The sequence below is a fragment of the Falco punctatus genome, assembly GCF_963210335.1.
Source record: "Falco punctatus genome assembly, chromosome: 6".
Classification (NCBI taxonomy): domain Eukaryota; kingdom Metazoa; phylum Chordata; class Aves; order Falconiformes; family Falconidae; genus Falco; species Falco punctatus.
The window spans coordinates 13,314,631-13,329,998 of record NC_137585.1 but is presented as its reverse complement, the minus strand read 5'-3'; the positions used below and the strand labels follow the sequence as shown (position 1 = coordinate 13,329,998).

The window sequence follows — 15,368 nt, the reverse complement described above, 5'->3', positions numbered from 1 at the left end:
GCTAACAGGAGGAGTAGTGGCATAACGTGATGGGATGCATCCTCCTGCTGCCATCCTCCTGTTGCCAGAGTGGGAGTCTTGCAGTGAGCTGTGAGTTATGTGGGCTGTAGCCTTGGCAGAGCAGAGGCTTTCTAGAGTGGGTCGAAGTAGCATGTACCTCAACTAGATCAGCAGAGTCCTTAGTGATGGGTGCAGGCCTTCCTAACCCTTGGTCTGCTGTTTTGTTCAGATGCTTATGCACAGACCTTTTTGTTCCTATGAATCTTAGCATTAACAAGTCTCAGAATGGGAAGACATTTTCTGTTTGGCAAGTACCTTGAGCTGTTGTGCAAAATCGGCGGTGGCAAAGAGAGCTGCTTGAAATGGAGCTTGTTTCTGATGACTGGTGATGAAGGTGGTTCCTGGCCTCTTTTGCAGGGTACCTTGAAAGGTAGCAGGCCTTACCTCACTACCCTCCTGACTTTTCTCTTTGCGCTGTTTCTGGATGTAGTATGAATGGTAAAAAACCCGTGCAATTTTATCTTCAGGTCTAGCCTTTCAGGCTTGTAGTTTTGAACGCTCTAGTGCCTGAGCCGTTGGAACGTGAGCCTTTAATCCAATCACAGTGGGAAAGTTTTAGGACATATTGACAAAGATGGCTTTGCCTGGTGACTTAAAATTTTTGACAGTTGGGTCATTAGAGCTCGGGAATACATTAAATTGTGAAATGAGACACAAGCTGAATTCTTGCAGCATCCACAAGGACTAGTCCCCCATTAGGAGGAGTCTGAATTGGCTTGCCCCCGGTCTGTTTTTATGTGATGCTGTACATTCCGCGTGCTGGCATAAAAGTGATGTTGAAGTGATTGGGGCAGCTCCTCAAATGTGTGTATGCTTAAACAGAGATGTATATGGGGTGCTGAATGTAAATGTGCTTGAGAAGCTCACAGTCTTAGAAGCGGTGATGGATGCAGTGTAGGAATGCTGAGTGGAGAGTACGTAGTAGAAATAAACCCAAGCGTTGTTCTAAATACCTGAATAGGTTACCAAGGGAAGCACCTCGGCTTGTGAGATGACTGGCTTTGTGGTTGTGTGGCCATCCCGTGGGGGAGAAGAGGCCTGCAAGCCACAGGAGATGACATGTCTGTTTGCTGTAGGCACCCACATGAGCAAGTTAAGCATTTTGAAATAGGCATTGGATTTTTGATTTTGTCGCCAGAGTTACTTAGGAGAGCAGTCATGGAGACAACCGTGGAACAGGGTGCTGTAGCTGCTGCAGCTTAATTCCAGCATTGAGTAAACTGTGCGTCTGCCTAATGAACTCTTTTTGTTCTCCAGCAGTCAGCAAGGAGATGTGGCACCTTGGTCAGTGTTGCGTAGCTTGTTAAGAAACTATGGCAGCCTGATTCTGTTTTGCATTTTAGCTTTATCAAATGGCCATGTTCTTGCTTTTTGTAAGGCTTGTGTACCAGTCTGTGGTCCAGCCTCTTTGTTGATTTAAGTCCAGTGGCCTGGTTAGTGGACTTGCTCTGCCAGGCTGTTTGGCCTGCAAGTTGCTTAAGGTATTGATTTCAGTTATAAAAGAGCGGGATTTTATTTAACCGTATCTCTACTTCACACGAGGTGTGTCTGCAGCAGTGGGACTAGCCTAAAGGTGAGCTGTAGTGAATTAAGAATGGGTCTCATTAGGAGATGTGTAGCCCATCAAGACCTTCTGTTACACTTTATAATTTTTTGCTTCTTTATTCCCACTGCTAGCCCCAACTAACTGAGTCTTCAGATGTAATACAACTGAACAAAAGGTTTGTGTGTCTGCCTGCATTGTCCTTTCAGCTTTTCTGGTTTTTTTTTCTTTTTCTTTTTTTTTTAAAAAAAAGCATAGTTGAAGAAAATGTCAGAACACCATCAATTTGAGAATCTGTTGATGTAGTCTGGAAAACGAGTGTGTAAAATGGGCGGGTTTGTATCTGCTTATTGTGCAGGCCTGGCGGGATGCTGGACTTGTCCTGTCCACGACTAGCAATGCAGCCTGTAAGCTCTTCGATGCTGCGCTGACGCAGGTATGACCAGGGGGAAGTAAGAAAATGTGATTTGAAGGGACTCGTGCCTGAAACAACCTTTGCTGTAGCTGATGTTTAAATTTCTTATCAACTGGGAGAGCGTCCAAGTCAGGCTGCCACAGGACTTCAGCCATCAGCAGGCAGCAGAAAACCCTGGTGGCAGAGGGCTATGCCGGATGCTGCAGCTGTGAGGAAACCTATCCCAGACTATCCCAGACGTGAGGCCTGCTGAGAAGAGATTAACCATTGATCCGTTGTATTTTTATTACTACCGTTTTTAACAGTACTGGCAGGCCGTGCCCATCGCAGCCAGGAGCCACGGGCTGGGGGCCGGTGGGCCAGGCTATCCCATCAGCCGTAAGGCTCCCCATAAACTCTCCGCATGGCGAAGAAAATGCAAGATTTAAACAAAATAAAGAAAAAAAGAACAATTCTGCAGTCTGCCTGTGATCAAAGTGAACGACCTGGAGGATGCCCCCAGCTTTATGAGTAAGGAATTGGGGGGTTGACCAAGCTGACCAGTCTTCCCAATTGACCTGGACATCTTCCCCTCGCCTGCGGCTAGTGTGTGGGCACGGCTTTACAGCGGAGAAGCCGACTAACCCCCTCCCAGGCCATGAAGCAGGATTGTGGAGACCACGGTTAACTGAACCACTGTTTATTTATGAACATAAATAAATAAATTTTGACAGGCAAATATTGCAAGATAAAGGTGGTCTTGAATACTAAACCTTTTCTTGTTCATATGAGAAGATAAACCATTTTTCTTCCATTTATTTTTCTGATCTTGAGCCCTGAATGTCGCTGGTGTCTTCTCTCAGTCTTCCCGTAGAGTTCACTGTGGAAAAGGTCAAGTTCGCTGGTTCTGGATGTTTTACAGATCAGAAGATAAAATATCCCTCTGAGCCTTTGCAATACAAAAGTAACCACTTGTGCTTCCTCAGGTGGTTCTTCATATACGGGTTGTTTCACATCTCCATAGGCAGACATAATAACAGCTTGGAAAAGACTGATCAAGACATAGGTCATCGCCAACATGAAAGAGGCTAGGAAAAAAACCCCATCCAGCAACGTGGATGAAAATGCAGTATTTCTGAAAGCTGAGATGCAGGAGAATATGGTCTGAGCTGAGTGAATCGTGCTATTGTAATTCCATTCATGCTGCCCAAAGACAAGGTAGCCAAAAGCCATAAATGCAAAGAAGTAAACCACCACCATGAGGGCCATTGAGGACATTCCAGGAAGGGCTGCCAAGATACATCTTCGTGCCAGGGGCACGCCATAAAAGAAGTGATGATATTTCAGAGTTTTCAAAATGAAAAAAAAACGCTAAAAAGCCCATAGTAATCCTTAAAATCTGATCTAAATGAGCAACTGCATGTAAAGGAATGAAATTGTTTGGGTGAAGGAAGTAGAAGTTCACTGTATCAGCTCCCACTTTGAACTTCATGACCTTTAAAATAACAAGGAACAGGAATACTAATTTTAGGCTGAAGTTTATCATATTGGAAATGTTTTTAATGTAATCAGGTTTTTCCTGGCCTATGATGTGAAGCTCTTCTGCAATGTAAATGAGCATAAAGGCAAGAACAATTACAAACACAAACATTGGAGCTTTAGTTTGCTGATGAAAAATGGGGAGTGCAAAAGAGTGTGCTGACAAACTTGGTTTTATGATCCCCAAATGAGACATCTCAAATATGACGGAGATGGCGCAAAAGAGGTCTGCATCTGAGTTAAATGTAGTTAGTTCGATGATCACCGCCCATGTCTTTTCATCAAGCCAGTTGCTCTGTTGTAGAGCACCCAGCCTTGTTGTTGAATTAGATCTTCCTTCTTCAGGGAAAAAGTAAAACGTGTATCCTGCTGGTCCATATGTGTGCAAATCTCCATATAAATAATACATCCATGGAGTCCTGTTTCGCTGGTAAGTGAAGCCACCGTCACTGCTGGCATCCTTGGAAACAGGCGGGTTGGCAACCTTTGTCCAAGTGCCAGCGTAGTCACCTTTCTCTGGTATGTCATGGCCGTATTTGCGAAGACGGTGGCTTTCACTGCTCACAGAGTTATTTGCAAAGCTGAGAGGACGGGAACATTTTTTCTCGGTACCTTCAGCCCGCAGTTGCCTCATCCTAGGCAAACCAATGATTTTGGACCAGCTCTCGGGAAGGAAGGTTGGCTGAATGTCACTGTGGATCAAAGGCAAGAATGAGTCTTTCACCCACACATAGATATGTTCTAGCTTATCTGCACTGGCGAGTCGTGGAGAGAATTGGTTATGGATGAACTGGTTGTAGTGGAAACTGTTGGCGTTCTCAGTGGAATAGGCAAAATTTAACAGCAGTGTTAAAAAGGCAAGATGACTGATGAAACTTTTGGCAAAAGTCAATGCCTTGCCTTTAATTTTTGCCCTTTTCAGCATGTTTGCAATTTCATCATTATCTAAAGGTTTATACTGCTTGCTGCCTCTGAGTTTAGCAAGTTTCCGGTGCTTCTCTCTCATCTCATCAGCCTTCATCATTTCTGTAGCCAGCTTCTTCTCAGAAGACTTTTAATGATTTAACCATGGGATGTTTTCACAGTATTTTGGATGAATTGTACTCATAGCTGAGAAAAAAATTATTTTGAGAATTGCAAGGAAAACGGTCTCAATATAGGAGATTGCAGATGCTAAAAGCCACTCTAGTGAAGTCTGATAGCCGTAAGACAAACCATAGGACACAATGAAAAACGACGATAGCCCACTTATAGCTGTAAGTAGTGCGCACAAGGCATTGTTGCACCACCAACAAAAAGCTATGCGTGGTCTCTTGCGAAAGAGCATGAAGGCACTGCTTAGTGGCTTGCTTTCTTTCTGCAAGTTGCCCCCTTCTTCTGTGTAATTATTACTAAAATTGGAGTCTGATGGTGGCCTTCTCTGGCAGGCCTTAGCCATTGGAGGGGAATTTGTGGTTCTTGTCTGCTCCTCTGCTCCAATTCCGTTTGCGTCTCTTTCAGAAACTGTGCGATTACTCCACTTTGGGGGATCTCCCTCGCTTCTTGTCTTTCTGGAACATGACAGGCTCTGTGAGTTCCTGGGACCAGGAAGGTTTTCCAACAGATGAATATTCGTCAGTTGTGCTGAAGTTTCTGGAAGGTACAATTTTTGCAAACTTTCCTCCGAGTTCTTCAGATTTCCGGACAGGAGGGGTGAATTTGCCTTTGGTTCCGTCTGAGCCACACCACGAGGAGAAGCTTTCTTCTGGGAATACTTCAGTAAGGCAATTATAATAATTTCCACAGGTCTGGTAATCAAAAGGCATTCAATTCCTACTGTTACTGCTTTCAAATACTGCAGGTATATTGGAGATTCTTCATCCTCGTCAGCGTTAAAGAACATAATGCCAAGAAGCAAGTTCAATAATAATACTGCTAAACAGGCAGACAGACGTTGGAGCCTGCTGAAAGCGTCACTGGCAACGGCAGAAAAAACGGAGATCCACAGATGGCCCTCTTTCAGGCTGTTGGCAAAATCAATAGAAAAATAGTCGATTCTGAGCAGAGGTGTCTTGGGGTCTGTGACGGAAAATGTCCTTTCTAGTACATGATCACTCTTGTCAAGAGAGAGCCATTTCCGGCACATGAAGAACCAGGTCTTCCTGGTGGACATATCCTCAACTTTGGCTCTGCTTAAGAACCAGCTTGGGGATGGGCCCTTGTTATTATGCCAGACCCTGAAGGAAGAAATGTCTCCCAAGTCTTTCTTGGTAGTCAACAGAAAGCAATCGGTGCTTCCTCGTTGGAAAGATGGAAAATGTGGGTGCCGTAAACAATGGACATCACTCCTGCCATTCTGGCTGATGAGCTGAAGAAAGACATCTGCTGTGGTTCCAGCTTCCCAGTAACTGCCTGTGTATAAAGTGACTAAATATCTGCCCTTATCAAAGGGGTCGTTGTCTGGCAGAACGATAATCTTGTCTTTCCTGTCCCTCTCAGCCCTGTCTTTTCTCACGGCCCGGAGGCACAAAAGAAAATAGACGGCAAAAATAAAGAGCACCGTTAATAATGTCACTGGGTTTTGAGGTATATCTGCTATCAGGATTTTTCCCAGATCTATTGCGTTGGGCGTAGCTATTACTTTGGCTGCCAGGAACCTGATGTCGTATGTGGACGCCTTTGACGCAGCGTGAACTGTCAGACTTCTGCGACTCTGCTTCATTTTGCAGACACAGTGTACCCTCTGCCAGTCAGTCAAGGAGCCAAGCCTGCACACGTCTTCTCTCCACAGACTTTGAACCCCGTCCAGAAATAAGCACTGATCACTAAAAACATGTATGCTCACCAGCCTCTGCGTTCGATACCTTACAACATACGATGTCAGCAAGACAATGGAGATGTTGTGAGGGTCTGTACCGCTTCCTTGAGCTGTGGTTGTCAACAGTGACTCTGGGAGACAGATAATATAGGGAGCCTGAATGTTACAGTCAGTGCTAGCTGTCTCATTTTCACTTGCCACTGTTGGCATGTTGTGAAAAGCAGCAAACGAGGCTGTGGGATGAGCATGAGTGACGCTGGTGCCTGTAAATACTAGCACCTTGAAAGTAACTTGTAATTTTGTCAGGATCCGGATGTATATGCTCTTGGTGTTTCTGTTGACTTCAAAACTAAATCCTCCAGTTGTGTAAGTTTGTGTTTTACCGGGTCCCATTGCTAACTGAAAAGTTGACGTTTCCTTCTCTTTCCTAGCAACAGTAATTTCTGCTCCTTCAGGCGTGATCCCCAGTAGGTCTCCATTAGCCTTGCTCTCTGCCGTTTTAAACCCCAGGACCATTGTTTTGATTTCTGATGTGTGACCTAACCAAGGGAAAGGGTTCTCGTCGAACTCAAAAAGAGCAGTGGATATCACGGCATCATGCGGCAATCCTGAATACTTTCCCTTTCTCAGTGATAGATAAAAGCAATTCCTGCAGGTGTTGCTGGTAGAGAAAGCATTTGCAACGTTCCAGGTTTCCTCTTTCTTCAGCGTGATATTCCAGTGTTTTCTTTCCATTTGAGTCTCTGTTTCTCCAGGGACTTTGCCCTGGAAAACTATGTCCGTTAAATTTTCCGTGATGGAGAAGACTCGTTTAACTCCATTTACGTTGACGTTCCTGCAATGCAGAAGAGCAGCTCTCAGGATGTTGGACAAGCATCTTGGTATTCCACTGGTCTGAATTTCTGCCTCCTCAGACCAACGGCTCTCATTCCTCTGTATCTTCAGCACTCCCGTCACCTCTGTCAGTTTCCTAATGGCAAGATCTTGTGATCTAATATTCACTTCCTCAGCTTCCTTTGTGGCTTGAGAAAGAGAAGCAACTACTTGGTTGATTTCCATTGTGCTCTCAACTGAAATATTCAGGGCTGTTTTAACCAGGTTTTCCCAAAACTGAGCCTTAGGGAGGTGGCGAGCTGGTGCTGCTTTAATATAGTTTAAGACTGAGGCTACCAGATAAGCCAAATAACCTGCTCTAATATAATCTCTAACATAATTGCTTACTGAGGCCAGCAGTTCATGGTATACAACAGCTAGTGGTCGACTGTTAATTGGGTTCCGCACACGGACATATAAACTCACTTGGGTAAATGCCCCAAGGGAATCACAGACTTGAACACAAAGTGTCAAGGTGTACTTCTGAGAGGGCACTCCAACTGGGAGAAGAGATGGGGGAGTTTTAGGCTGATAACCAAAGTACAGAATTGTGCCAAATGTATTTTCTGCCACAGAAGTTATTTTGGCAGTTTTGGGTGCATCGGAAGCTACTATCACTTTATATGTCAGAGGTAAATCGCTGTCAGAAAATCCACTGCACTGAACAACAAATTTTGTCAGAAAGGCTGTGCCCTGGTGTGGGTTGATGGTACACTTGCCAGCCCTAGGAGGAGAATTTACCTTAAATGCATGTCTGTAGACTGAGGACCTACCATCCCGAGTTTATATTTTTTATTACTTATATTTATATAAATATAAATTATGAATATAATTTATTTATATTTATATAAATAAATATAAAAATAAAATATAAATGATTTATAATTTATACTTTAAATAGAAGTACGTAGGATCGATGTGCAGTCTTTGTAAAAGTCAGAGCACGTATAGACAGATAAGCCCCAGACCTCCCTGTTGAGGTTCCGGAAGACCAGTCAAAGCTAATTTCTGTAGTGTTTTCTAAAAAAAGGGACCAGTAGTGGACTGGCTGGCTATTTGTTCTACCGTTCAGGCATTTTCCAGCCAAGGTAAATCTCTCTGTTGGAATTGGAGTGGTGCCACAGTTTTCCAGGCATGCCACATCCAGAAGGAGCGGGGAGCCAGGCTGCACATCTACAGTTTGGTCAGCATAACTCTTCCTTCCATCCTTTTGAATCACTAGACGGAAGTAGTATAAAGCATTTCCTGGGAGGGATTCTGGTGGCATTGCTTGAACTGGACCTGAGGATGTTAACCATTTCAAATCCCTCTGGGATGGATGGCAGCTTTTTCCCGGGCTGACTTTCATGATTTTATAGTCTGACACCTCTTTAGTGCAGTACCAAGTAAATGTGATTCCCTGTAGTCCTTCCTGTGAATCAGGATCACAGGATGCGGAACCATCAAGAGTCCAATTATCATAAAATCCTACTGTGCAGAACGTGCCTCCTGCAATATTTGCCACTAGATCAGTGCTTTCGATCTGAACGTAAACTTTATCTGAGCCTCTGAGAACTGTTGTGGTCCTAATTGGGGTTATTGCAACAGTGAAATAAAAGACATACAACATGTTGACGCTCACGTGGTGGTGAAAGCACTTGGGTACAGTGCATGACGCAGATGAGCATTGCACTGTAAGCGCTGTGCAGCCGAGCAGCTGGAGGAGAAGGCAGACCGCTGCCGTTGAGGCCCACAGCGGAGGTGGGCGCACTGCTGCTGGAGCGTGGGCTGCAGGAGGCCAGTGGCTGGCACGTCCCAGTGGCTGGGGCCGCTCTCCAGGGGAACCAGAACCTCCTCCCGGCACCGCTGGCGAGCACGGTCTCGAGCTGTGGAAACAGCAGAACGCATGTGGGTTACCTTTGTAACTGCGTTTCTTTTACAGTCTGTTTTAGCTTTGTGGCTCTGTTGTTTGTTTGGGTGTAATGGCTACGGAGAGACTGCTAACCAACCCTGCCTATGCAATTTTATGCTAAGAGGGTTGCAGATTATCTGAAAGTTTTACTGAATCTTTCTATATTTTGTGTTTGTGAGACAGTTAGCTATAGGAGCGTTCTGATTTTTAGGAGTTAACCTCCATGTTAGAATGAGGTTAGCACTTCTTAACCAATGACGGACGAGTTCCTATGCTGCTTGTTATCCGGGACTGTGTGACTTGAAGTCCCTATTCTATAGACCATAATAACCTTACTCTCTAGACCATAACCAGAGCACGTAGGTTCTGTTGCATAGGTATAGGATAAGTTATTGGACAGCTTGACAAGGCCGATATCTAGCCGTCCAACTTGGCAACAAAACTTACTTTTGTAATACTAAAAAGCACACCCGCAGGTCAAGAGGACCCTTGCCCAGGTGAAGACCCTTCCCCTGCGCAAGCCTAGTAACAGAAGAGGATGACACACCACATATTATAATTATATGCAAATTACCAACCAGTCATTGTAACTGGGAGCGTATGACCTTGTAATTTTGTGTATAAATGTAACAGTGCAATCTGCACAGGTGCGCTCGATTTATGGAGATGCCACCGAGCACCCAGTGCTGCAGTAAAGGAGGGCCTGCTTCTTAATACTGCGTTGGTGTTGAGAGGTTTGATTCCCGATTTCGGTGACGAGAGGGAAAGAAAATCGTTTGACGCTCAGAGTCAGTGAGGAGCCTGTTGTATAGGGAGCTAATGAAACAGACTTGGACTCTCCTTGGGCTCTGCATATAGGGGAACTAAATGAAGGCTCAGCGGTGGGTCAGCTGTAACTACAGGGCCTGACTATGGTCGGAGTCCTCGCAGAAGACTCAGATCCCTGTAAGGAGCATGTGCGATGCTTCATTACCGTAGTACGGCCTGTTGAATGAGTATGTTTGATTTTTCTGAGAAATGTAATGCATAATCCTCAGTGTAGCCTATATAATGTCGTTTGAGTGAACCATAGGGCACGCACCTGAGGCGGAACGATCCCCTGAGCATCCAGAGGTGCAACAACGAATGCCAGATTCTTAAAGCTACGTTGTTGTTAAGGCGTTTTTGTCGTTTCTGGTTTTGCTGACAGGTATACCCAGCGCCACAAGAAAGAAGTCTTTCGGGGCCGAGGACCGACAGCAAGCATAGCGGCTGGAAGCACCGCGGCCCCCGGCGGCTCGGGAGGGCAGGCAGGCGCTGGCAAGGGGCCGGGCGAGGCCCAGCGCTCCCCGCAGGCCCCGCCCGCTGGCGGCTCGGCCCCGCTGGCGGCCCGGCCCCGGCCCCGGCCCCGGCTCTGGCTCCTCCTGGGGCGGGGCCGCCGGCAGCGGAGCGGCTGCGGGGTCTCATGGCGCCGCTGAGGGACTGCCAGGTGAGGGCTGGCCTGAGGCGGAGCGGGACGGCGGGCGCCCTGCCTGGCCGCCCGGCCTGGCCCCGCCGCAGCGACCGAGCGCGGGGGCTGTGGCCGCTCTGCCCGTGGGCCCGGGCCCTGCCCCTGCCCCTGCCGGGCGCCCAGGGCCGGCGGGTGCGCGCCCTTGCCGTTGGGCCGGCGGGCGGGTGGGGAGAGTGGCTGCTGGCGGCGCTGGGTCTGTGCAGGGAGAGGAGCTGAGCCGGCTGAGGCTGGCGGGAGGGCGCCACTGGCGGGGCTCCTGTTGTCGCTCGTCTCCTTCAGCCCGTTACCGGCCGGGTTTCAGGTGGGGTGAGGCTGCCGTTGGGGTTTGCAAATGGCGACGAGGCCTCGCAGCCTTTGCTCCGAGCGGGGAAGCCACCCCGTGCCTGCGCAGGCTGAGTAATTGCTGTGCTTTCTTCCCGCTGAAGGTGGTTCTCCCGGTTGCTCCTTTTGTTGTCGTTTTGTAGTTAATTAGGCAGGGGGAGGTAAAAAAAGAAGTCTTGAAGGTCTTCTCAGAGTGTCATAGGTTCATGAGCGCCAGAGCTCTGGAGAAACGGAGGACGTGCTAAGAGCAGCCCTCAGCAAAAAACCAAACCCTACAGATAGTCACCGGATCTCGGGACTAAAGTCGTAGCAGGAGAATGGTCAAGGCTTTGTGGCGCGAAGCGGTTAGAAGAGCCAAGGCGACGGCATTGTCTCCAAGGCGCATCACAAAGGAGGTTCCGCACCTGGCAACTGGAGAGGAGGATTATGGGAAATGAGCGTAACAGAACTCAATGGCCGCCATACTGTGAAGGGTAACTGGTAGTTTACCTTCTGGTAGTAACCCTCCGCTCTGATTTTTACCTACTCGCTCTCCTTGTCCCGTGGGTTTCCTCAGTCACAGTGTGATCCCTGAGTACAGACACGCCCCAAGACGAGTGTTCCAAGCAGCCTGGGCAGGACTGCTTGCGTAGGGCCCAGAGGACAAGGGTTACTGGCTCTTCTGTGCTCCCAGTAGCTCTTTGGTGCTTGGTTGACAGCACTAATTGGGTTTGGAGCAGCTCTGGTATGTCTCTGAGGAGTCAGCAGCTGTTACAGCGTTAGTTCTCTGCAGCCCATTGTCCTGGCGTGCTAACAGGAGGAGTAGTGGCATAACGTGATGGGATGCATCCTCCTGCTGCCATCCTCCTGTTGCCAGAGTGGGAGTCTTGCAGTGAGCTGTGAGTTATGTGGGCTGTAGCCTTGGCAGAGCAGAGGCTTTCTAGAGTGGGTCGAAGTAGCATGTACCTCAACTAGATCAGCAGAGTCCTTAGTGATGGGTGCAGGCCTTCCTAACCCTTGGTCTGCTGTTTTGTTCAGATGCTTATGCACAGACCTTTTTGTTCCTATGAATCTTAGCATTAACAAGTCTCAGAATGGGAAGACATTTTCTGTTTGGCAAGTACCTTGAGCTGTTGTGCAAAATCGGCGGTGGCAAAGAGAGCTGCTTGAAATGGAGCTTGTTTCTGATGACTGGTGATGAAGGTGGTTCCTGGCCTCTTTTGCAGGGTACCTTGAAAGGTAGCAGGCCTTACCTCACTACCCTCCTGACTTTTCTCTTTGCGCTGTTTCTGGATGTAGTATGAATGGTAAAAAACCCGTGCAATTTTATCTTCAGGTCTAGCCTTTCAGGCTTGTAGTTTTGAACGCTCTAGTGCCTGAGCCGTTGGAACGTGAGCCTTTAATCCAATCACAGTGGGAAAGTTTTAGGACATATTGACAAAGATGGCTTTGCCTGGTGACTTAAAATTTTTGACAGTTGGGTCATTAGAGCTCGGGAATACATTAAATTGTGAAATGAGACACAAGCTGAATTCTTGCAGCATCCACAAGGACTAGTCCCCCATTAGGAGGAGTCTGAATTGGCTTGCCCCCGGTCTGTTTTTATGTGATGCTGTACATTCCGCGTGCTGGCATAAAAGTGATGTTGAAGTGATTGGGGCAGCTCCTCAAATGTGTGTATGCTTAAACAGAGATGTATATGGGGTGCTGAATGTAAATGTGCTTGAGAAGCTCACAGTCTTAGAAGCGGTGATGGATGCAGTGTAGGAATGCTGAGTGGAGAGTACGTAGTAGAAATAAACCCAAGCGTTGTTCTAAATACCTGAATAGGTTACCAAGGGAAGCACCTCGGCTTGTGAGATGACTGGCTTTGTGGTTGTGTGGCCATCCCGTGGGGGAGAAGAGGCCTGCAAGCCACAGGAGATGACATGTCTGTTTGCTGTAGGCACCCACATGAGCAAGTTAAGCATTTTGAAATAGGCATTGGATTTTTGATTTTGTCGCCAGAGTTACTTAGGAGAGCAGTCATGGAGACAACCGTGGAACAGGGTGCTGTAGCTGCTGCAGCTTAATTCCAGCATTGAGTAAACTGTGCGTCTGCCTAATGAACTCTTTTTGTTCTCCAGCAGTCAGCAAGGAGATGTGGCACCTTGGTCAGTGTTGCGTAGCTTGTTAAGAAACTATGGCAGCCTGATTCTGTTTTGCATTTTAGCTTTATCAAATGGCCATGTTCTTGCTTTTTGTAAGGCTTGTGTACCAGTCTGTGGTCCAGCCTCTTTGTTGATTTAAGTCCAGTGGCCTGGTTAGTGGACTTGCTCTGCCAGGCTGTTTGGCCTGCAAGTTGCTTAAGGTATTGATTTCAGTTATAAAAGAGCGGGATTTTATTTAACCGTATCTCTACTTCACACGAGGTGTGTCTGCAGCAGTGGGACTAGCCTAAAGGTGAGCTGTAGTGAATTAAGAATGGGTCTCATTAGGAGATGTGTAGCCCATCAAGACCTTCTGTTACACTTTATAATTTTTTGCTTCTTTATTCCCACTGCTAGCCCCAACTAACTGAGTCTTCAGATGTAATACAACTGAACAAAAGGTTTGTGTGTCTGCCTGCATTGTCCTTTCAGCTTTTCTGGTTTTTTTTTCTTTTTCTTTTTTTTTTAAAAAAAAGCATAGTTGAAGAAAATGTCAGAACACCATCAATTTGAGAATCTGTTGATGTAGTCTGGAAAACGAGTGTGTAAAATGGGCGGGTTTGTATCTGCTTATTGTGCAGGCCTGGCGGGATGCTGGACTTGTCCTGTCCACGACTAGCAATGCAGCCTGTAAGCTCTTCGATGCTGCGCTGACGCAGGTATGACCAGGGGGAAGTAAGAAAATGTGATTTGAAGGGACTCGTGCCTGAAACAACCTTTGCTGTAGCTGATGTTTAAATTTCTTATCAACTGGGAGAGCGTCCAAGTCAGGCTGCCACAGGACTTCAGCCATCAGCAGGCAGCAGAAAACCCTGGTGGCAGAGGGCTATGCCGGATGCTGCAGCTGCGAGGAAACCTCAGACAGCATGCTCATCCTAGCTGACACTGAAGAGGCAACCAGTCGATATAAACTGCGCAGAAGTCCAGTTCTGTTGGTGGCCAAACTATGTTAAAGAAGATAACAGCTTTTCTGTTTCCCTACTATGCGAACCCTATGTGAAGGCAATGTTTGTCTTTTAGTCATTTGCCTTGCTTACTTTTGAATTTTAAATGCCTGGGAGAACAGAAAGAAGCTCAATGTCGTCAGGGATTCCTCGACCCTCTCTCTCTGTCTCTGTTACAGTACGCCGCCTGGACCAGTAATGAGAGCCTTGGAGGTATTGAGGGATGTCTTTCCAAGTTAAAAGCAGCAGATCCTAATTTTAGTGAGTACAGCCTTTAATTCTGAGCATGGAAAGTGCTGGATAATACTTGGTGTCGTGGTGTTTAACTTTGTTTACGCAAGGGGAAGGTGGTGGCTTACAGAATTCTGTAAAACTTCAGACTCTAGCAGGCTGGGATGATTTTGTGTGTTTTTTTCTTCTCTTCTGAAACCTTTTAAAATGGCTATCATGACAAGCCTCTAAGAACTTTAGGCTTATGAGACTTTTTGGACCCCTGTGTCTACAAGACAATCGTGCTTAAAATAAACAGCTCCCCTCATGTTTCTGTAGAGATGACTAATGCTGTACAGCTCAACCTGTAATGTGCTGTTTTCCGTAGCAATGGGACATGTCATTGCTAATGGTTTGGAGCTGATTGGCACTGGAAGTTCGGTGCGGCTCAGCAGAGAGCTGGACAGTGCGATGAGAACAATGATGACGCTTTCAGTATCACAGCCACTGACTGAGCGGGAGAAGCTTCATGTAGCAGCGTTGGACATGTTTGCTAGCGGGTAAGTCCCCTGTCATCCCACTTAAATATCTGTGACGAGTTTTAGGTACCGCAGGTGGAAACAGTAGTAGGTCGTAGTGTCTCCTGACATTAGGTGACATCTAGCACAGGATCAGGGTGAGGTGTCAGTGGTTGTTCTTGCATTTCTCTCTCCATACTGTAATCACCATGACTATCCCAGACGTGAGGCCTGCTGAGAAGAGATTAACCATTGATCCGTTGTATTTTTATTACTACCGTTTTTAACAGTACCGGCAGGCCGTGCCCATCGCAGCCAGGAGCCACGGGCTGGGGGCCGGTGGGCCAGGCTATCCCATCAGCCGTAAGGCTCCCCATAAACTCTCCGCATGGCGAAGAAAATGCAAGATTTAAACAAAATAAAGAAAAAAAGAACAATTCTGCAGTCTGCCTGTGATCAAAGTGAACGACCTGGAGGATGCCCCCAGCTTTATGAGTAAGGAATTGGGGGGTTGACCAAGCTGACCAGTCTTCCCAATTGACCTGGACATCTTCCCCTCGCCTGCGACTAGTGTGTGGGCACGGCTTTACAGCGGAGAAGCCGACTAACCCCCTCCCAGGC

General features: G+C 47.0%; 2 protein-coding genes and 1 pseudogene across 4 annotated transcripts; 1 reads left to right on the top strand and 2 right to left on the bottom strand.

Annotated features, from left to right (window-relative positions):
- Positions 1–2,708: 2,708 nt before the first annotated feature.
- Positions 2,709–7,989, bottom strand: LOC308065557 (polycystin family receptor for egg jelly-like; annotated as a pseudogene). Its single transcript has one exon. The product of its transcript is annotated as a polycystin family receptor for egg jelly-like (transcript).
- A 103-nt stretch (positions 7,990–8,092) lies between these two features.
- On the bottom strand, positions 8,093–10,335 carry LOC308065556 (polycystin family receptor for egg jelly-like; the record flags this gene model as incomplete). The annotated part of the gene is made up of 1 exon (XM_080391612.1): positions 8,093–10,335. Exon 1 carries the CDS (start codon positions 8,813–8,815, stop codon positions 8,093–8,095), a length of 723 nt encoding a protein of 240 aa, XP_080247738.1. The 5' UTR covers positions 8,816–10,335.
- Positions 10,336–10,483: 148 nt separating this feature from the next.
- TTC38 (tetratricopeptide repeat domain 38) lies at positions 10,484–15,279 on the top strand. 2 transcript variants are annotated; one of them, XM_080392277.1, is made up of 4 exons: positions 10,484–10,565; positions 14,199–14,280; positions 14,618–14,789; positions 15,038–15,279. In XM_080392277.1, exons 1-4 carry the CDS (start codon positions 10,542–10,544, stop codon positions 15,201–15,203), a joined length of 444 nt encoding a protein of 147 aa, XP_080248403.1. In that variant the 5' UTR covers positions 10,484–10,541; the 3' UTR covers positions 15,204–15,279. The 2 variants fall into 2 exon arrangements, 1 of the variants encoding a protein (XP_080248403.1); XR_013928930.1 differs by lacking the exon at positions 10,484–10,565 and adding an exon at positions 13,018–13,734 and having other exon boundaries at positions 15,038–15,277.
- Positions 15,280–15,368: the final 89 nt, after the last annotated feature.

Coding starts and splice junctions, on each gene's coding strand:
- TTC38 (XM_080392277.1), top strand. CDS start 10,542: ATGGCGCCGCTGAGGGACTGCCAG. Junction 10,566..14,198: donor CGCCGCTGAGGGACTGCCAG/GTGAGGGCTGGC, acceptor TCTCTGTTACAG/TACGCCGCCTGGACCAGTAA. Junction 14,281..14,617: donor AGCAGCAGATCCTAATTTTA/GTGAGTACAGCC, acceptor TGTTTTCCGTAG/CAATGGGACATGTCATTGCT.